Source organism: Leptinotarsa decemlineata, unplaced genomic scaffold (assembly GCF_025532065.1).
Source record: "Leptinotarsa decemlineata unplaced genomic scaffold, Ldec_3_MD MMD2_tig00000035_RagTag_RagTag, whole genome shotgun sequence".
In the NCBI taxonomy this organism is placed as follows: domain Eukaryota; kingdom Metazoa; phylum Arthropoda; class Insecta; order Coleoptera; family Chrysomelidae; genus Leptinotarsa; species Leptinotarsa decemlineata.
Window position 1 is genome coordinate 4,562,267 of NW_027412540.1, and position 24,039 is coordinate 4,586,305.

The 24,039-nt window shown below is 35.6% G+C and overlaps 2 protein-coding genes across 2 annotated transcripts in view; one reads left to right on the forward strand and one right to left on the reverse strand.

The window, feature by feature from the left end:
• LOC111506190 (limbic system-associated membrane protein) overlaps window positions 1-24,039 on the forward strand; it is a 1,118,878-nt gene that overhangs the window by 429,847 nt on the left and 664,992 nt on the right. The window lies entirely within an intron of this gene.
• Window positions 5,050-6,501, reverse strand: LOC141480972 (uncharacterized). Its single transcript, XM_074171762.1, has 2 exons — window positions 5,928-6,501; window positions 5,050-5,868 (listed from the first exon to the last, which is right to left on the reverse strand). The coding sequence occupies exons 1-2, from the start codon at window positions 6,096-6,098 to the stop codon at window positions 5,662-5,664; spliced, it is 378 nt and encodes a 125-aa protein (XP_074027863.1). The 5' UTR covers window positions 6,099-6,501; the 3' UTR covers window positions 5,050-5,661.

The window sequence follows — 24,039 nt, forward strand, 5'->3', positions numbered from 1 at the left end:
AAAGAAAATAAAGAAATTCATAAGTATTTGAAATTTCTGAGGTGACCAAAATGTCAATATCATTAAAAGAATGTCACAACGCTACTGTCATGCCTTCTTACAAAATTCCAAATGGGAATACTACTCTGAAGGGAAATTTTCACAAATAAATGCTCCGAAACTTGATTAGTTAGGTATACGCATGATATACATAGAAAGAGAACAAATTCCAATAGATTTCTGAATTGTAATTGAGATAATCAACTTTCAGTCTCTTTTCCAAGTAAACGGAAAAACTCATTTTTCACGGCCCTGTATTGAATTAAGAAAAATTACGCTGAAGTGTGGGAAGCCCACAAGTATTACCTAACTCCAAACCAAATTTTGAAGCCATAGTATTTCTTAATTCAAAGTTATTAGCAATTTTAGAGGTCATGATTTCCGAAAAAAAAAATTGAAAGTAATTCATATTTCGAAAACGATAACAGATAGGTATAGGAAAATATCGAAAAAAGTTTTCGGGTAATTGTTGTATATTCTAAATAGGTATTCCATTTGAAAAATCAAAGTTGCTACTACTTTCTAATGAAAGTGGTAACACCGCATTCTCAAAAATTTTCTAGTTTGGTAGAGAATCTCCGAATATACTTTCCATTGAAATTTCGAAGTGATCCGGTGTCTGTTTGACCAGCTGAGCGATGGGAAGTCCACTCAGCCCAGTGATAGCCAACTTCTTCATAGAGAAATTTGAGAAGGAGGCAATCATGGCCATGAAACAGAAGACTTCTACAAGCCAAAATAGGGAGAAAACTCAAACGGTTGTATGTGCGTTTCTATCGTACGTAAGTTTATATCAGTATCATCAAAAGATCCATGGGTACAAGGCTGAAAGAACATCGGAGAAACTGTAGATTAAGTCAAACAGAAAAATCAGCAGTAGCGGAACACGAGTTTTGTGAAGGAGATCCAACGATACTTGTGAAAATACTTCGGATTGTACAAGAAGCCATAGAAATCCATAAACATACAGAAAACTACAACAGAAAAGAGGAGGTGATAACGCTTAACCTGATTTGGAATCCTATACTAAAAGATGCTAAAGTGGCAGCAGTGCAACGCAATGTAACACGTAATAACACTTCGGCCAAAGAAGTTAAGGTGGCAGCAGTGCAACGCAACGTAACAGCTGATAACACTTCGGCCAATAACAACGCACCAACTAGAAAGGCGGTCTACCTATGTCAACATAAATACAGCTTACGAACTAGAAATGACGACCCCCTACCCCTATGAAGCAAGACATCCCGTCTATTCAAAAGCTAGAATCCCACCCATTGTTGTTCGACAGAAGGACAAATGGGTATCGCTGCTGAAACTGACGGTTCAACAGAATATCAAGTTCTCAAAAGCCGTCAACCTACATGATGGTATTAAAGTCCAGCCGGAGTCTCCTGACGACTATCGGCGACTGGCAAGGCTTTTGGTGAAGGAAAAAAAAAAGGGCTTTGACCTCACCAGTGTCACGCGCATGAAGCGCGCTGACAAACCTATGCCTTTGGTCCTCGTTTTGGTAAACAGGGACCAGAAGCATATTTTTGAGGTCAAAGACCTCCTAAACGTGAAGGTTCAGGTCGAACCCCAACACGCAAAAACTTCGGTGGGTCAGTGCCACCGATGTCAGCGCTTTGGTCACTGCCAACGCAACTGCTTGGCAGTGCCCATCTGCGTCAAATGCGCTGGCAGGCACTTAGCTAGTGCCTGCAAAAAGGCTAGGGCTGACCCCCCGAAGTGCAATAACTGCAAGGGGGCTCACACAGCCAACTACCGCGGCTGCCCCGCGTACCCAAAGGTACAAAAAAAGGGGCAGGCTACAACCAGGAAACCAGCCTCCTCAGGGAGACCTGAGGGGTCTGGACGCGTCCAGGAGGGGGTCAGCTTTGCAAAAGCTGCATCCAAGGGCGCAAGTACTTCTGAAAGTACTTCTGCAAAGCCCACCTCCCCTCGACCTGAACCCTCACCTCAGCCTCAGGGGGTTTCAGACATCTGTGCCGCACTGGACCAGATGAAAAAGTTATTTGTTAAATTCCCCGTGTTACAGACAATGTTCACGGTGAATACAAACGTGATGACCGGAACTGCCAATGTCTAGACAACCAACGTTGCCTAGATCTCTGAAGATATTTTTTTGGAATGCTAATGGCATTCGTTCAAAGAAGCTGGAATTCGAAAACTTTTCAATTGAGAACAACATAGATGTGGCTCTAGTCCAAGAGACCCATCCAAGGAACGAATCTATTGTCATTCCAAACTACAGATTCTTTCACAGAGAACGTGTTGGACGTGCTGAAGGGGGAGTTGGCATTTTCGTCAAGCGATCCCTGCAGTGTGTCCAATACGGCATTGACAATGCTCGATTGCACGGCACTGAGGCCGTGGGGGTCGAAATTCAACTGAGAAGGGGTTGTCACAGAATAATCTCGGTCTACAACCCTCCGAACATTCGTCTACTCCCAGAATCTCTGGATGAACTGCTGATGGGAAGCAACATTCCGACAATTGCTGCTGGCGACTTCAATGCCAAGCACAGACCTTGGAGCAGAGCCACAAATCGAAACGGCCAAGCACTCCATGCGCATGTTGACAGACTTGAATATCTCGTGCTGGGACCAGATGAGCCAACGTACTATCGCGGGCAGTCTAGGCCTGACGTACTAGACATCGCGCTTCTCAGAAATGTCTCTCTGACTAGCGAAATTTACGTTCTGCCGGAACTGGATTCGGATCATAATCCAGTAATCCTGGTACTGGGCGATGATCTTCCTCCCCCTGATTATAGCATGAGATCCAAGACGATCCATCGCATCTGGGATGTCTTCACAGCCCAGCTCGAAGAGATGCGCGCCCCTCCTGAGGTACTCGATTCTCCCGACGAACTCGACGCGGCAGTTGAGCGTTTCGAGCTTTCTGTGGATGATGCGTTTCGAGTGGCCACCTCCAGGGAGAAGTGTCCGCTGAAGAGCTACAACGAGTTTCCCCCTCGTATCAAAGCCTTGATACGAGAGAGAAATCGCCTGAGAAGGCTCTATCAGCGAACCCTTTTCCCAGGGGACAAAACAGCAGCGAACAGAATAGCCAATCAAGTCAAACAGGCCATCATTGAACACCGAAACGAAAGGTGGGAAGAGCTCTTGGAATCCTTCGAACCTGGGAGTGACGAGCTTTGGCGAGTCACTCGTAGGCTCAGGGGGAAGAAGACTGCTCTCTCACCCATTCACGGAGAGCGCGGAGTGTGCTACACCCCCGCCGACAAGGCGTTAGCCTTTGCAGATACGATGGAACGTCAGTTTTAACTTAACGTTGACGACGATGACGACATCGATCGCGATATGCTGCTGGAAGACTGGGTTCACCGACTCCTCAGGGAAGATGATGACGACGACATCCGTCCGGCTTCTATGCAAGAGCTGAAGGGTCATATCAAGGCTACAAAAGCCAAGAAAGCTCCGGGGGCCGACTCAATAACCAACAGGTTGTTGAAGAGACTCCCGGAAAACTGCGTCGAATTTCTTTTAAGTCTAATCAACAGTTCGTTGGCCCTCAGACACTTCCCTAGAAGGTGTAAGCATGCGATCGTCGTCATGCTCCCAAAACAGGGTCAGAACCTGCTGTTCCCGCAGAACTATCGCCCGATCAGTCTACTCTCGTCGGCGGCTAAGCTGGCTGAAAGAGTTGTACTGCAAAGACTCAACGAAGAAGTTGAGGAACGGAATGTTCTGCCTAATGAACAATTCGGCTTCAGGAGAGATCACTCCACTGAGTTACAGGCTCTAAGGTTGGTCGAAAACACCATCAGAGAGCTAAATACTAACAAAAAAGAACATATTGTGCTGTTAGACATTTCGAAGGCCTTCGAAACTTATTTTGCAACCTTTCCATTTTGCAAAGGTTGCAAAATAAGTTATTTAGGATGATTGTGAATGCTCCTTGGTTCGTGCGGAATGAAGCCATCCGCAGAGATTTGCAGCTGCCTTCCATTCGGCAGTCCATTCAGTCGAGGAATGAGAGAGTTTTCGAATAAACGGAAACTCATGAAAACTCGTTAGTTAGGGAAGTCACAGATCATGCTATAGACGACCCCTCCCGATATAAAAGGCCCCGACACTCTGTCGAATGAGGCCCTCATGTCCCCCGTTAAAGGATGAATAACTTTTTCATCCATCCCACCCCAGCCAGGTAGGGGTATCCCGTGAAGGGCGGCACTGATGTCTAAGGACTTCATACCGTCATCAATTCAGTCATGTACCCATTGGTCCCTCTCAAGACCAACAATCAGCCAAAAGGGTAGGGGAGCTGGTCTCCAAACCTGGATAAAATCAGGATGAATCGTCAGCTAGAAATCACGAGTCATCGGTGAAACATCAGGATGCATAGACCTCTGAAGCCACTCGTGATGGCGAATCGTTAGGATACAGTTCCAAACCACGACGGCCTTCAAACCCGAACGAAGATCGTAACACAATCTATCAAATCTTCGTCGTAATTACGTCAAGTAAAATGTAATTCAGAATACCTTCACAAATAATGCCATACATTGAGCTGTATCGACCCATTACTTCTTAAAAGTTTAATCGAAGTATCCAAAATCTCTTTGTTACGTTAACCAGCTGTCGCACCCCTACGAACGAGAATCCTCAAAGTCAAAATTTTTGCAAGCTGAGTACTAACAAGATCTTACTTTTCAACGTGTGATTCCTAGAACGGGTTGGAAGATAGAAAGTGAAAATTGATTGTTCGGCCTTGCGGTTCGAATCACCGGTCCACACAGCGGTCGATTGAGTGAGTGGAGCAAACCACCTATGTCAATCCAACCGGCTACCGTCCCACCAAAAGATTCTCGTAATTTTGATTCCCAACCAAATAGCCAGAGTTTGTTGAATCAGTTGTAACTCTCAAAACTATGTCTCGTTGAAATTATATTTGCATTCCTAATCTGTGAGTAATTTGAAGCAAACATTCCGGTGCCGATAAGAAATGTCCAATATTGTTGATTGTAAAACAATTACAAATTGAACACGTGAGCCGGGTGCTAATTGAATCATTCGTTTTTTCGTAATTTTGCCTGGGTTGAGTAGTTGAATAAACTGATAAACACGAAACTAATCGGCATCGTCAAAAAGCTGGGTTGATTTGATCAAGTTTGAAAAGGTGTGAGCCACAATTAACCCCTGCGGATTGTGGTGAAGGGTCGAATAGGCCCACTCACTTTCAACCTAATTCAACACGGATGTAAAGTCCGACCAGAAAACAAAGACTATTCAACTGATTAGGTATCATACGCCGATTGTGAGATATGATGTATTATTGAAATTGAATAGAAACGGAAAAATTAATTCAGATAAATTTTCTTGAAGTCATTCAGTATTATATTATATTGAGATATAAATCATTTTTATTTCTGACCGGGATATTATAAGCTTATATCGTCATAGTTACGCTATCAATAAAGAGGGTCATAACTCCCTTGGGACATTATAGATTTTATAATTCCCTCTACCTTTCACAAGTAAAAATAAATAGAAATGAAAACTGAACCATATTTTATTTATTCACGTCATTACAAATAATAAATGTACAATTTTGAAATGTTCCCTGAATATTACTTCCGCCACTGGAAACAATTTCTTATTTTGTATGGCTGGAGCTTCTGTTCTTGATAACATCTTTAGGAGATAAAACAGCAGACTTTTTCGGCTTATAACTCTTACTCTTCCGTTTCAAAAAAGCCTGTAGTTCATTGAACTTGGTGATATCTCGTTTCTCATGTATAGTCACCATCGATTTTAGCATTGACCATTTAGTCCATAAAGAATTCGGACTATACGTTTCTGACTGAAACGAATAAACACAATTACTACCAAATCTACCGAAAAACATAGAAAATTCCTTACCAGTTCTTGAAAATATGCCAGAAATACAGTTTCAGTGACATCTTTTGGCATAACATTTTTCTGTGTCAGCCAGTCCAGATATATCTTGTATTCTTTTTGGTATACGGCTTCACTTTTCGATGGAATTAATGATTCTCTTGCTTGTTCAACTTTTTTCAAAATATCCTCCATTATATTTGGGGTAGAAAACACGTTTTCACCGCAAACACAACTTGATAACAAAGTTCTGTTTATAAACAAGTAACATAGCAACAACCTAGCAACAAGAAAACTCTACTATAATCAACGGTACCTGATTCAAATATACCGGGAAGGTAATGAATTGGTACATTTTTCCGTTTCAAAAATGAACAAAATTTTATTGAAATCGGTCAGAAATAAAATTATCTATGTACCACGGGAATTAATGAGCCTTAATAACCTCAGGCAATTGCTGTCCCTCGGGCCAGAGGCCCTCGGGACGCAAACTTTGCCATCAGTAATTAAGGCCCTCCTAATTCCCTTGATACATAAATAACTATTATATACCCGTACTTATAGTCTCCAATACCTAAGTCAGCAAACCGAATAGATATAGAAAATAATAGGGGTCCATTTATATTATGTGTGCACCATCTGAATTATTCGAACAAGTAATCAATGCTAAATTCAAATCATCATGTTGAGGAATATGTTATTCTCCAACATGATTTTGTAGCTGGTAAGTCTGAAGTTACTAATTTATTTATTTTTACTGATCGGGCATATGACATATTGGAATCAAAGTCACAATTAGATGTAGTATTCACAAATTTTCAAAAGGCATTTGTCTTATGTTCTTCATTACTCAGATTGCTTGCTGTTTGCAGAAGACTTCGAGATTTTTGAAGAAAAGATCTACATATTGTCCATTAATGGAACTAATAGTATCAGCAAAAAAAAACTGAGAGGATTAGAATAAAATACATTGATAATCCTACTTATATTATAAATGCGTGAAGTTTGTGAGGATGGATGAATGCTAGGTATGTAACTACGTTTTTTACTTTTCCACTTCTAAGCAGCTTAACGGATTCAAATGTAAATTAGTATATAGATAGATCATGACCTGAAATAACACATAGGTTAGGTTTTCACGATAACGCAGGTAGAACAGCGGGTAACGGCTAGTATTGTTTAAGTGGGTACCTATTGATTGACTGTAACTTGTGTATCAACGTACTGAACTTAGAATATTGAAATATTCAGGTAGGTTCTTTGTATAGCGTAAATAAGCATCAAGAAAAGGAATCAGGAATTTCCATCTCCAAGAGGGAAAATAGGTGTTCAAAGATTGTATTGAATTTCGTCTGTTTTGGAGTTGAAAACCAGATGTTTTGGGTAAATAAAAAATATTGTAAATATTTGTTCAAAATGGTCTGTCACGAAACTCAAAATGTTACAAACCAAATTATACGCAGGCGAAGCCGCTAGTAACTAGTTTAATAGATTTTGGAATGCATACATAACATTATGCTGAAGGAAAAACGAAATAAATTAAATCAGATGTTGACAATCTCCACCTTCAGCTGGAAGATACTGTATCGGACCATACTTAACTAATCATAAGGTTAACGCCTTCATAAAAGTTCATATGTTTTTTTAATTCTCCCAAAAATTATCTCCTTGAATATGAGCGTGAATGTAGATTGGTTCCAATGTTAAATGCTATCACGGTCGCTTTGGATAATCTCAATACAAGCCGTTGTTCGAAAATATTATAAACACTACAAAATAAAGTTATGAAAACATGATCGATTTTTCATACTATTTGATTTTTTTTTATGTGAGGTAATATGTTTGCCTTACCATCATAAAAAGGAAGAACAACCATTAAATATTCTATGAATTAAAGCTTGGTACATGTTCTATATCTTGGAACTATTTCAGGATTCCATCGAAAACATAAGCTTAGCCTAACTATAATAGCACAGTCTTATAATTTCTTAAAAAATATGCCACACACAATCCGAGGTTGCATTAATTCTCTCGTGTCTGGGGGCCATTAATGGTGATGTATTGCCTTGGAGATGTATCTAGGAGTTTATACAGCATTGCATAATTACGCATGTAGTGTGTACATAAAGGGTTAATATTCTCGGCATCAATCGCCGTTAGAGTTTACACAAGACTCACAACAATTTGCTGTGTTCCATACAAAGGCGTATAACGTGATAAAACTTTCAGTTGATGACGATGATGTAGATACTATCAAGCAACCCCGTCGGACAGTTTGTCTATACTGAATAACTTCGGTTTAGATCTCCAGATAAATGAGTGCTTTGTGAAATACAGGAATTATTGATATACATCACGTAACATTTTGATGTGTTTTCTTCTTTATGTCACTAATGCTGTGTACGTGAATTTATTCACGATTGTTGATGGGTTTCTGAAAGTAATCGATAGATCGAAATGAATTGATACTAAAAGTGAATTATGAATCCTAATATTTTTCTATTACCTTTCTGTAGAGAGATCAATAAAAATAGTTCATTCCATCTCAAGCGTAGCAATGATATATAGAAGAGGCTGAAATATTGTGAATTATATATTAATTGATTTTGGCATCCAATTTTGTTGTTCTCAAGACACTTGTGAATATGCACGCCAACTAAATGTTTTTTTTCCTGATTGTGAAAGGTGAAAATATCCAAGGAATATCGAACAGACTTTCGTTCGATATATATTATACAAGCTGATCCACGGTGGATGGTACATTAGACGTTTTTGGTGAACCAGACAACATGTCACTTTGAAAATGCAATGGAGGGTTATTCGGACATTCTCTACCAAACTAAAATATTTACGACAATGCGGTGTTGCTATTTCCATTAGAAAGTAGTAGTAATTTTGATTATTCAAACGGAACACCCTGTATGTATATTATTTTTGAAATATACAATAATAACATGACAACTTTTTTTGATATTTTCCTATATCTATCTGTTACTGTCTTCGAAATATGAGTTAATTTCAATTTTTTTCTTCGGAAATCATGACATCTTTAAAAGCTGATATCTTTGAGTTAAGGAATACTATGATATTGAAATTTGGTTTGCATTTGGGTAATACGCAGAGGCTTCCCACACTTCAGCCTCATCCGTTACTTCAGTACTGGGTGGTGAAAAATACAGTTTTTTTGTTTGAAAAAGTAACTGAAATTCGATTATTTCAATTAATACCCTGTGTATTATTACAGATTCATAAAGCTGGTAAATTTTGCTTTCTTCCTATGTATATCATGTGTAATCCTGACTAGTTAAGATTCGGACTTATGACTATTAATTTGTGAAAATGTCCCTTCAGTATTTCCATTCGGTATTTTGTAAGCAGGCCATGATTACTATTTGACAGTAATGTTGTGACATTTTCCTAATAGTATCGACATTTTCGTCACTTCAGAAGTTTGAAATAGCTCCCAAACGATGGAACAAAATTATTCAAATGAAGTTCTCATGAATTTGTACATTATTTTTGGACAGTGATAACACTATCAGCAGAACATGTAGAAAGTTCAACGAAAAGTATTCGAATCTCCCGCACTTGAAAATGTGGGTGTTGACTGTTTTCGTAGTGGCAGATCTGATTTCATTGGGATTCAAGTCTTCAAGTGTTTGGGTAATCCTTTCTAACAACAATTCATCACGCGAACGAACAGGTGTTTTGTGAATTTTTTCTTCAAACATTTCCCATATATAAAAAATTAATGGATTAGGAGCGGGTGAACTCGCGGGTCAATTACATGGTCCCAAGAGCTTTATCCACCGATCCTCAATAAGTCTGTCCAGTTCTGCGCTCACTTCTCGTGTACATTGTGCAATAGCTCCATCTAATTGGTACCAATATTTTCGGTATTCTTCCAGTGGCAGATTGTCGACGAAACTCTCTACAGTATTCTTCAAAATATTTATTTAATGCTAATTTTTTCTGGCCCTCGGACGCATAGTCCATAATAGCCAGAAACTAAATGTTATTATTTTCTCTTAGACAAGGGATGGGGTTTCAATGTATTTCTTTTCACACCCACCCCGGTCGGTCAGGTTGACTTTGCATAGAATAGGTAGACCGCGAAAAGATTTTTTTAAGGATGGGGACATTTTCACAAAGGAATCATAATGAGGAGGTCCGCCATTCTGCTGAAAAACTATTTCTTTTTCGAATAAATTTATATTTTCCTCAATTGCTCTATTGTTGCACGGTATTATTCGATTCTCCAACATATCCAAATATTTATCACTAGTCAAATTATCATCCATAACGAAAGGTTCTATATTGTGGTCACCTAAAATTTTTGCCCAAACATCCAGTTATTGACGTCGTTGGGTGTGAACTTAACGCTATAAATGAGAATTCGTATCACTCCAATTTCGACAATTTTGCCGATTCACCTTTGTATTCAAACTAAACGTACGTTCAACCGAAAAACAAATTTCATACAAGAAATTCTGATTCAAGTTGATCCGTTCAGTGAGACTTTCACAAAACTCGATACGTCTATTGAAATCATCTTCGTTCAATTCATGAACTAGTCAAATCTTATATGGACAAAATTTGTACTAATGAAGGATTCTGCAAGCATTTGTACGACTGATTCCTGATTTTTGAGATAACTTAGTGAGAGATTAATTTTCCATCAGTCCAACGTGTTCTAAAACTGCAGTTCAAATAGCTTCATCGTTGACAACTCGAGAACGGTTATGCTTTTTATTGTTAACACGTGCAGTTTCCATAAATTTGTTCTATAATTTCGAAACACATTTGTGTCGTACATTTCTTCCTGGATGATTATCATTGAACATACAGGCAGCAGCTCTAGCATTATTTCGATTCTGGTAGTACAAATACACTACTTCAATCCGTTCTCGAAGCGTATAAACCATTGCTTATCAAGAATTCACAAATATAGAAACACCAAATGTAATTTCACCTGGTAGGTATTCGTTATTGTAAAATGAGAAAAATACAAAATAAAGAGAATATCGAATTCAAACCGAACTAGGTAAAATAAGACTTTTTTGAAGTATACTTCACATAAACACCTAGGAAACCTAGGTAACAGATTGTACAGGAGTTCATTCAGGATGGCTCGTTTTCAACCAAAATAATTTTTAGCTTCCAAACTATGAGCTTCTGACCATAATGTACTCTACTTTATTGAAATCTTTTCATTATGGAACAACTGATAATGCAAAACAATTGATCCATTGAGAAAAAATGGTGTCATGCTCTGGGGATGAGGTAGGAAAAGATCAAATGTGAATATGTCGAAATGTGTCCCCTGGTATACTATTGTTGAGGTATTTTTTATTTTTCCTGAAGTTATATGAAGTCCAAAAGTTAAATAGTAAATATCAACTCCTATAATATCATTCGACTTATCATCTTAATTAGCAGAGAGTCTTATTTTCCAATAATATTCAAATATCATATTGGAAAGCTTTGAATCCACCTTTTTAACATTCAAGTTCCCATTGATTGAAATTTTGCAACAGATTCATTGACCAATCAATAAAACTTTCCAAAACACCAAAAAACTATATTTCTGAATCTCCCACGATGCTTCCTAATTTTTTGTTCATCAAATGAAACAGAAAATATCATGTTTTTGCTTTCGACCGTATAGAAAAAATGAAAAAACATTCTCTGTTGTTTACAAAATATGCATTTCAACAATGAATATCCAACCAACGACTTCGGAATAAAGCTTCGTCAGTGTTTTGTTGAATCACAACCATAAATATTCTCATCACTTTCGCAGGACAAATGATAATATTTATTTATGTCAGTTATGCTAAATTTTCAATGTCTGATAAAATTTCAAAGCTCTTCCTTATCCATCATATATCTCAAGTGCCTTACTTCCCATAGTTTTTGTTCGTGAGTTATTTGCGATAGCTATGTAATAATTTCTGGCCCAGAAGATTTTTTCGAAGGATTAGTTTCGAAGGGTTTACACACATCTTTTTATCAGAGAAAAACCATTTCACAAATTTCTGAAACTCTCTACTTTTTCGTCCATTGAAGTGAAATTTACCTTTCGCAAATTTGTGAATATAAGCTGACATCTCATATTTTGAAAGATACTGTGAATATTTTGAGTTTATTCAACTGATTTGTTAGAATAATCTCCTCATTCATATTAGGGAAGATACAACTTCAGAATTCAAAGAAAGGTATATATTCACTTGAGGCAAACAGTACTTCTGACCTATTTCATATGCCATGAGATGATTCTTGACAATTTAACTAAAAATGAATAGTGAAAACTCTTACGTATTTAATTTACGTTATAAATGATATAATATACAGTAAATACTATTTGGAACCTTTGGTGTAGTAATGAATACTACTGGAGTTTTATCCCAACTCTAAATCGTTATCTTCAACACCTCGACAATAGTTTCAATCACCAAGTGATCATGTTTAAGAGGATTTTGAACAGATTTTAAACAGATTAAACAGGAAGATTACTCTTCCCTTGAAGGTGATCACTTGGTGATCACCAAGTTTTGTGATTTGGTATTGGAATAAAACTCCAGTAATATTCATACAATAAATACACAAATATAACTTTTCAACTGAATTTGCATAATGAGTAAAAATACGAGATGTGTAATATCGTTTTCCTCTTTGAAAATATATCGTGAATCACAACAAAAGCTTACGTGAGAATTATGCTGAAGGATGAGTGGAGAGAAATATCATATTAATTCCTGTCTCATGTTTGTAAACATCTCATTTTCAAATGAAAAATATATGTAAATAAAATCTCCCCTTTCGGGATAGCTAATTTTGTCTCTAATTCATTATAACGATGAGCTCGTATGGTTATTCGGTTGATATTTGATATGTTTGAGTTTGATAATGAATACGTTAATTTAACTGCAAAAAATATGGAAATTATTATGATTGTTGGAATCATCATTAACAACACAAGTAGTAATAATTATTTGTTCAATTAGGAATTACTTACCTTTCACATTATGATCGCGATAATTGCCTTCACTTCTAAACGAAATTTTAATCTTTACTGGTTATGTTTCACCATGAGGACAAGTGTCATATTCTTTCGAATACGTTGCTTGTATTGATTGTCCTGATTGCAGTGATATGACATGTACAAAATTGTATCATTCAATTTTATCAATGAAACTCATCTTCACTCGCTCTTCCCAGTAACTGTTCTTAGAATTATAATCATACCAATACTCCGAAACCCGCATACACTGCTTCTCTGCTTCAGTTCAGGAAAACTTGCCAAATGTACGTGAACTCATTTCGAGAAAGGTTGTTGTGTAATGCAGTTGTCAAAAAACGGCCAGAATATTCGCAACAGTGCACTTTATAACCTTTCAGGACTTCAGGACAGTATACAGCGGAATTTAAATTGAATGAAGTAATTCATAAACCGTATTGTTCTTCTAATAGGTCGATATATCTTGCTAGAGAGTTATGCTCATCATTCATTCCCATGTGAACTTGAATGAAACAAGTATCGTGTTGTTGAATTACAACATCTCGTTGGAGTTTGTAGTTGAGGACTTCGAAGTAAAGATTGATTAATTCACCTCCTAAAAATATATTGATGATTTTTGCGTTTATTATTCAGCAACTCAGATTGTATTCATGAAAATAAGTAACTATTGACCTGTCATTCGCTGTGAGAGTTTGTTTGCAATGTTTCATGTAATGAGGTTACAACTGCTTTCAAGGCACTTTTGAGCAAATTTGAAAACCTATTTTCAGAAATTATTGTTGCGAAATTTTCACACTTGTAAAAGTAGCTGACAGAAATACAAACCTCTACTATCATCGCAGAAAATGTAAGCAGCGATCAATAATAATGATAATGATGAAATCGAGTTGGTTTTTAGAAGAAAGGGCTATTTTTACCTTTGAAAATTATTTTTATTTCGAAGCAGTTGAATTTCTAAATGATGATATTATCATGGCAATGGAGGAGTTGGTAAGATCTGTGTCTTCGAAAGTCATCCAGTTGTTCCAAACCCCTATCTGAGATTTGCTGAGCTATAGCAATAGGCAAGTAATTCATATTGCCGTCTTCAACAGCATAGAATACATGTTTTAGTTAAACAGCTGTTTCATTGCTTCCTCAGGTCGAGTGTGCTCATGTGAAAGACCAACAAATACATCAACTCCCCTTAAGATGATGTTTTCAACTTACAGATTCCTTAAGCCAGATCCAGAGTTTACTGCGAAACACCTGATGAGTTTGAAAGTGTCTATTTCGCATGTTGATGATCATGATCTAGCTGTTTGATATTATTTGATCATTTTCAACTTTGTTACAACTGTGTTATAAAAACAGATGGAAGACAAATTCAATCATCTGGTATACCCATGGGGAAAATAATAACTGTTGATTCATTCATTTATTTATTTGTCAGCTCATTCCGGTGTACACCCCAGATGATTATCTTTCATTAGCGTTTGAAATATTGAAATCGATGATGTAATAAATATCATATTCAATTTTTGTTTTGAAAATTATACCCAATATTTACACTGAAACTTGAAACGATCTTTGATGCTAGTCGATATTGGAAAAGACGTTTACCTACTCACTGAGGAATATACTGCATTACATGGATAATGAATGATCAAATTACGATCAAGAAATTGTCGATCAGGAAATTGAAATCACTTTATACAAACAAATGATTATTCATTACACTAATATGTACACAGTGGGTAAAAGTCAAATGAAATAAATTCAGTATTTCAATTACTGCACATATTTCAAAAAAAATCCTGAAACACGTCAAATGTAAATTATAATTTGACATTATTCAACGCGAAAATGCCACCCCTACATTCAACCCCCTTTGAATGACAAGTACAATCCTCAATTTTTTAAATGGGGAGTATATGTTTGTCATATATTGTTTGGAAGGTCTCTTCATTCTCTATTCTGAAATGTCATCGCTTTCGAATTTATTGCAATAATTGGGATAAATTGAATTAAAACCATGTGATTGCCGATATTTGATAAAATACACTCAAAAAAAATAAAGTATAATGTACAACGTAATGAAATGTAGAATACGAAAAAGAGCTATGAATGTTACCGAAGTAGATGTTCAAAATGTTCAACGCGAATGTCCTGGCAACATCCTAATCTCAAATAAAACTGTCTTCTAACATTGTTAACATATCAGGCGTGACCGACCTAATCGCAAGCGTTATTCGTTCTTTGAAGTCATTCAAATCTCAAGGTTTAGTTTTCTACACATTGCTCTTTACATATTCCTATAAAAATAAATCTAATGATGAAAGATCAGGTGATCGTGCTGGCCATTCAATCGATCCTTGCCTCCCTATCCACCGATTATGAAATGTATCAAGGTATTGCCGGATATTAACATGGTAATGTGGTGACGTTTCATCCTGCTGAAACCATATCGTATTCACTGAAATTTGAGGGTTTCCAGGATTTGGATTTAGATTTGCTAAACTCGGAATGACATTATTTTGAAGTAGTGCCAAATAGTTATCGCCATTCAAATTGCCCTCAATGATAAAAGGAGCAATGATATTGGTTTCCTACAATCCCTGTCCAAACAATAACCTTTTGGTGGTATTGTGTGTGTTCTTCTCTCATCCAGTGGGGATTTTCCTTCGATCAGTAGCGGCAATTTTGCCGATTAACATGACCGTTAAGAAATAAAGTACACTCAGCAGAGAACAACTTCTTCTAATTGTTATCCAAGATGTCCATCATTTGCTCACAAAAATAAGTTCTTCTACCAGAATAATTTTCCATGAGCTCCTGAGTAGATATCATTTTATAGGGATGCATTTCATTTACTATCTATGTTTACTAGCATCACATCTGATGAGTTCATCGCTCATTGTATTGGCACCTGAACAAGCTAGCAAAACTGCTTCTCTATTTTGCTTATTGTTCCTTTAGATATAGGCGATAAATTGGGAATGTTTTCATGAAATAGGCGAGTTACTTCCTGTTGTGTTCGGGTTTTATCTCCGACATCAATCATTTGTAAAACTGTTATTTTATGCATTTCCGTTTATCCAACCAATTGTCAGACTTGAAGTTAATTAACTTCAAACTTAAATTAAAAAACTGACAACTGATGTTGTAACATACAAAACAAATTGACAAGGCGTTTCGAATTAACGTTGCCACCTTTTTTGAAGGATACTGTCTGAAAAGAACATTGCTATGGTTTTGTTTACTTTATTATTTTCAAAAGCTTAACATGAAATGGGTTTTGAGGATATTGCAATAAGTTTTGAGTGTATCTTATAGAATTTTCGTAACCACATGATTTTAATTTATTTTATCCCAATTGTTGCAATAAAATTTGAAAGCGATACTATTTTTGAACTTGAAAGCCATAATATTTTGAAGTATAAAATGAAGAGACCTTTCAAACGATATATCACAACCCTATACTTCTCATTCAAAAAATTTGGGGTTGTTCTTGTCATTCGACAGGGGTTGAAGGTAGTGTTAGTATGTTCCCGTGTGTCAAATCGTCATTTGAATTTGAAGTGTTTCGGGATTTTGATGAAATATGTACCGTAACCGAAATAATAAATTTGTTCCATTTGGCTTTTACACACTGTATACATCATCAATGTACCTGAACATTTTTTCATATAAAATCGCTTCAATAATGGTACCTGCTGCACAGATCACTGTTGAAAGGGATTTTTCGGAAGTGAAATATCGAGTCTTGTTGGATTTGAAAGGGGTATATTTTCAGGAAAGAATATTTTTTGGCAGAGAAAGAAAGCCAAACCTTTTCTCCCCAACAAATCTCTATCGACTGACATTGTTAATGTCAGATATAAAGAAGTTCTGTCGCTTAAAGTCGATAACAATATTCTCCATCTACTACTATATACTTACTCAAAATATATCATGGGGATAAATCAACAAACGATCATGACTCATTCAAAAAACTGCATTTGACACTTTTCTGAATTACCATTCATATAGATTTCATTAAAATATGACGAAGGTGTGTATTTTTTTAACTGATGATTGAAAATAAAAGTCGTTCGTAAAGAAAATCATTCTAATTTTCTTTGATAATTCTACATGAAATAATCATAATTGCATTTAATTTTCATTGTAATTCTTTCAATCATCGTTTTCTAACATACCATAGTATGCAAATTTTTTATTATTTGCCCATGTTACTCTATGATGACGCAGCTTCGCATATAGATGCAGAAGTTGTTTAAATTCTGTTACAATTCATCTGTTACATTCAAATATTTTTTTCATTATATCAGTTTAAATTCAGATTGTGATAAGATTCAGTAACTGCATAGACAACTATATTTTCGAATTGTTCTTCCATTATTCATATCCGAGAACAAACATATATTTGAGAACAACCTTATAAAAAAACTTACTGATTGAAAGCAATAAAAGAACTTACTGATTGAAAAAAAATGATGAAATCTGTTCATTATATAAGAGACAAAAATCTTTTATTTCGTTAATGCATTCATGCACTTGAAATGGCTTCGAGCCAGAGAGTAGAGCATGCTGAAAAACATTACTTCGATAAGAAGGAAGCAAACATTTTTTGATACAAAAAAACAAGAAATACTTCTGGAAGAATTTTTCAGAGCTGGAAGTTATCTTTCAGTATGAATTCATAATCACCGTTAAAATGTTCATGCTTTTGTAAAATTTTTAATTACAAATATTGTTCCCTACATGGCAAATTCAAGTGAAAAATCTCCATTTTGAATTTCACAAAAATGCCTCAAAGACAAGAAAACTAATATACAATTGAACAATCAATATTTCTACGTGGTCCTCATTTTTTGAATGTACGTAATCACGAATAAATACTAGTTCAGTTTATTGAAATTTTCACTATGATAGATTCACCAAATTACGACTACCTGTAAAAGACCAGATTCAATACCCAATTCATCACTTTGGTATATCTGGCATAGAAATGAACGAAAGCTTATGTTTTCAGAGTATTAAATGGTTATAATTATTGAGTACATAACAGTCGTGCCGTAAGGAAGATATTGTAAAGCGAAAGACGTGTGGCGGTTTTGTAAATTTTCATCAAGTATCGGCGGCCAGTTGAATTCAACTTTCATAATCACAAATCCCATGTCCAATGTTGTGAACGTAACCTAAAAATAACAAATTAAACTATGACCAACAAACTTCTCTACAAAAACGCTCGTGAAGTAGCTAAATCAAAGGGTCAAAAATACGTCCGGACTGAAAATGGCAATATATTCCTAGGAAAAGATGAACTATCGAAGATGTGTGATAATGTGAAATGAACCAAAACCGTGCAGAAATTGTATTTAACGTATTCTAAAACACTTTATTGTGTGATTTCCACAAGATAGTTTTACAAAAACGCAACACGTGTTTCGCCATACAATGGCTTCCTCGGGCGTGTCTTAATAACTGATTCTACACATTAAATGCTATATATACCTCATTCTACAATTTGAAGTAGTGTATTTGATTCCTTAGAATATATATTTCCAAACTTAAAATTCGAAATGACGCCTATATATACCAGAAGTTTACGACCAAAAACCAATTAATCATACCACAACCTTACTAGCAACGATTACGATATTGTAGGATTTACGGAATCATGGCTCGGTGGGAATGTTATAAGAGGAGAATTATTTACCAGTGTTGTTTTCATCTTATATTTCCCTAAAATGTGTAAGAATTTTTGTGTAAAAAAAATAAAAATTTTTGATGTTGAAATCGCAGTCAGGATGCTTTAAACTCTCATGTATAGCCATTATAATTTTAGTCGCAATTTTTTTCCTAATTTGTTGGCTAGTGTTATTATCCCTATATCAACACAAAATTTCAAATTGATAAAACACATGACAGTGAATACCAACTTCAATCCGGACATGATTTATCGCATCGCTGACAAAGAACTATTCAATTCACGATTGCTATTTCAATAATTTTTGTTTGTTGAATATGAAAATCCATGAAATTAGTGAAAGTAGTAGTTTTCGATAGAAAGAGATGTGCTCGTCCTTCATGAAAATTGTGCTCATTTATTGAGTTATCGCTTATGCTTATGACCTATGTATGTAAACACGTTACGTGGGAGCTCCGATGTTTATCATATTTAGGCTGGAGCAGCACAACAGCGTTATGATAACGCGCGTATGCGACTCGTTGAAATTCATGTCCTGCATTTCAGTTGGATCACAGGCCCGTCATTGAGAATGCAGTAGATAGAGAACACTGAACGAATGCCGCTGATGATGTTTCATTTATCTTGTTTCAAAGTATTTACGGAGGAACAGAATGAAGAATCACAGTTGGTGTAAACACTGAAAAATATATTGAGGTTGATTATAATTGTTTATATCTACGACTGAAAGGTGATTCGGCAACTTTTTTTTCTGAATAATACATGTATCAGGCTAAACTTGATCAAATAATCACTCAACGTGCAAAAAATACTCATTTACTTGAGAGAGCATTGACTAGTTAGGCACAATAGAGCAGCACGTTGGATACCTTGTTTGTTTGTACTGATACATTATAGCCAGTGTCCACATGGCGAACGTTCAAGACATTTTCATAGGCACCCTGTTGCAAAAGTTCTTTATTTTTTCAGCCAAACTCTTGCCTGTGTTTCCTCATCAGAAAATTCACTAGATGTGTGGTATTTCTCATTTTCAATATAAAATAATTATTGTGATCGTGCGTGAAGTAAAATCTGGCATATTTCTGAAAGTTTTTTCAGTTTTATATATTGTAAAGTATGAATTTCATCAAATTAAATATGAAACCAAAAACTCTGGCATAAAATAAATCCAAAACAAGCACTTTTCCCGAATACCAGAACTTTTCAGGGTATACTTCCACTTTCCGACACATATCAGTGATTTCGGGTAGGAACACGCGAGAAATTTTCCGGTGAAAGTTTTCGATAATTCCAACAAATCAATTAATTGCACGCTAAATGATAGGCTGTTTGTCATTGTCCATAGTTCTCATGCTATATCCAAACTTTCGAAAGCATCCAATAATCTAGTGTCATGTTCCGGTTTCAACAATTTCAGACAGTTTCAATTCATTCTATGACTATTCTCTAAGGCGAGTTGAGCGACACTGCATGTTCTTCGAAACGAGGTTTGATAGTTCGCTCAGTCTGCCTAATATAGTTGTCAGTCCTAACAGCTTATTTCACATATTCCCAACTTTTCGTTTTCCAAAATCTTGCCTTTAGGGTGACCTAATATTCGTTGTATTCGATCAAGACATTTCGAAGACTACTTTCACGTATATCTTGGTTTATGAGGAAAAACTGTGAACGTTGAATCATTATCTTTCCCAAATGTCGAAAATTTACGAGATATTTCCTGAATTTACGTTTCCCAATTATCTTCTAGTTTGTGTCTGAAAGTAACTTCTTTGCATGATCTACATATCTTTGTATAGAACTTTTTGAAATTGGTTGCTTCCTTCCTTCCTTTGGAAGATTCTCACATATACTTTCTTGAATAAAGATGAAGAAGTAGAAAGCCAAAACCTTTATGTCCCAAAAAATTTTTCTCTCCCAAAAATAAACCCTTTTCATGGCAAGCTTCAACGAAACATATGGGATACCTACCAGTGAGGATGACAGTGTTCCATGTGAGTGAAATTTTATCTCTTTCATTAGCTATATTGTGTAGCAATCCTGTTGATGATATCTGATTCAATTTCATAACGAATGTCTGGAATACAAACTGAATATAGAAAAATTTTTTTGTATCATTCAGTGTTCATATAGAAGTACTTGTTCCGAAAGTATGTGTATATGAAGCTAGATGTTTCAAGCGGACTTTTATTCCAGTTTGTCTGAAAGTTACTCCTCTGCATTATCTACACATCCTTGTATAGAGTTATCTTTTTGAAAAGAATGTTTTTTTTTTCTTCAGAAAATTTCCACATTAATTTTTTGTATAAAAATGAAGAGGCATAAAGCCAAAACTTCTCTTTCCCAAAAAATTATTTTCTTTTGAAAATATACCCCTTTCAACTTCAGCTTCTTCTACTCAACTTAACTTCTACTCAATTGAAAAATACCATTTGCTTTCAGCCGAGACATCAAATAATGGATGTTTTAGTGATTGTCTTCGTGACTCAAAAATATTCCAGAATTTGATATCTACCAGTAGTTTTAGTACTCTTCAAAAGAAAACTTCCCGCAACTTCCCATCTGAAATCGTGTAAGTGTGTGTTAGACATTTGGAGATCTAGTACAGAGCTAGGAATCAGTTTGCTTAATCACCTGAAGACACCAACTTGGTTGGTGAAACACGCGTTAAGAAGAATACTGCAGAATACTGGGAAAAAGTACCCATACTTGAATAGTAATACAGATATTTCCGGATTGTGAAAACGTATCTGAGACTTCTAGGGTTCACTTTCAACAATAGATGGTGTTCATTCTCTCCAACGAGTGGCATATCACATTTTTCTAAACTGATCGAACAATTACTAATTACTAAATCCAAGTATTAATTTATTCTGTGTGATTGAATACTTGTTCACTTTATGGTTATTTATGATCACTTAAATGAAATGAATAAAAACACTTTTGTTTAAATGCTACTGAAAAATTTTATTTATGGACCGGTTTCGGGTCCCCCACCAACATAAAAACATCATTCGAATATAGTAATACATTTTGTTCTCAAACATATGCTCATAAGTTTGAAAATTCATATAATCGGCTAAATAACAAGCATAAATGAAAATATTGCTACCAAAAAAATTGAATTCAACCCATAAATCCTCATCATTACTATCATTGCAGAAATATAATAATTGTTCACATTCATAATCTTTCCATACAGCTATGAGTGTTCCTCCTCCTTTCTTTTTTCCCGTATCACAAAAATTTTTGTCTCTCCTAATCACTTTGTAATTATTATAAATGGAAAATTCCCCATTAAAAACTCTGGGGGACTGCCACGTTTCAGTTAATATTATGACTGCAAAATTTGCAGCACTCTAACTCAAAATAAACTATAACCTAAAGTTAATGATATTCCATATTTAAAAATCAAATTTCGTTCAGATATCATTGCTCTAACCGACAAACGACAAACAACAAATTTGTCATCATTCCATCTGGTAAACAAGATACTAGCCTTCGTTCGACTTTCAGATTTAAGGACTGGCAAATATTCATTACAGTGGTCTCTACATTTCCTTCCTCAATGTCGGGCACTGCCACAACTTGAGTTGTGATATTTGTTCTAGAAAATTTAATCAATTGAGCTCGTCGTTTTTCTTTCTGAGATATTCGCATTCTGTTTCTAATTGTTCGAAGTTTTGCATCTTTTGCTCAGCTTATGCTTTCATTAACCCGTTATTTTCATCAATTTTGTCATTGCAACTTTCATGTTCAAAATTGTTTATTTGACCTGACATAGTTTTTACAGCTTTCAATAAGTCAGCAATAGAAGGGTTACATTCTCTGAATATCCAATTATCATATTTTGTACATACTTTTTTTGCACATTCTATATGACTTGCTGCAATCTTTAATTAGGCTTTTTGATCCTTTCCGTTCATTGTACCTTTTGATTTTGCTTCCACAAAAAGATTATCAACTGATCCGTATTTCGGTGGATTGAAACAAAAAACTAGTAGAATTCGCTTTTATATTCGTTTCTCACTTTGGGTCTATTTCTTTATGTAGAACGGTTCTCTGTTTACTGTGATCAAAATTTGATTTTATTGCCCTTTGGATTTGAAATATGTATTTGCCCTTTGAGTACGATATTTGTTAACAGGTCACATTAACTCTTGTCAAATATTGAATTATAACTCTGACTTTGTAACCAATTTCTCAATGGAGAATTTGAAATATACGTGTGAATAGTCTGAATCTACATGAAAATTCCCAATTGAGTGTTAATACTAGAAAATAGATGGATCAGGTATTCATTCCATCAATGAGAAACACAGCACTTTTACTGTTATGTTTCTTTTAAATTTGAAAAGGAATCAAATCTGCAAACCAAGAACAGGGAAAATTTAACGTTATTCAAAAAGATTTTCCAAATGGGTAGAATAATTCAATCTACTTTTTATCTTTTACGCTTTCGAATGTTCATGATAGTCTTTCTTGTCTTTGACACTCTTTATGAATGTTTCATGTAATTGGATCATCAAGTCTATTCGGATATAAATGAATCTGTTTAAAAAAATCTGTTTTTCCGCTAATCAGCTGTCGCCCCCATACGAATGACAAGTCTCAGAAGTTGAGAAACTTGTGCGAGCTAAGGACTATCGAGGTCTTACCTTTTAACGTGTGATTCCTAACACGGGAAATATTAATGAATAGAAAAATTATTTTCCATGCAGGACCAGGATGGAATATAAAAACAATATGCTTTCATCAACATATTGTTTGGAAATTATTCTACTGTAAAATGTTTTTATTGTTTCAGGAAATACACGCCTGGTTCTATTGCATCAATTTTTTCCGTTTATTGTCAATCAAGCTTTTTTTTCAGTTTTCTACGAAAAGTAAAACTACTAGTACATGAGATCGAAGTTAGGTAGACAAGTTATTACTCAGACCAATTACCACCTAATAATTTGAAAATATTCACGATAATAGCTCAAGACTCTTCCTCTTCAGAATCATATTATTTCACAGTCTTATTCCGTACAATCCATCTCGTCTGATGTTTGTGAATATATTGCTGGAAAAATCCTCGCTCGTTTTCTGTGTAGTAAATGTTCAAGAGGGAGCGAACACTTATGTGAATTTGTGGAACTCCATCTAGCGTTTTCTAATATGACTAATAACCAGTCCGTGCGAAGGTTATTGTTAAAAAACATGTGCCAAACTAACTGACTGTTATAAGGAAACAAGTATAGCTGCAGCACCAGTCAATCTAATAATAACACTGATGATCTTTAAACAAGACTCAACCTCTGACGGAAGCAAAAAACTCTATCAAAGGTTCGAAATAGATGAACAATTCAATCTAGCAGACCAATATTATAATATTCATCCAGTCATTGTTCACAGTGGTTCTGGTGTTGAACTTGCTCATTATT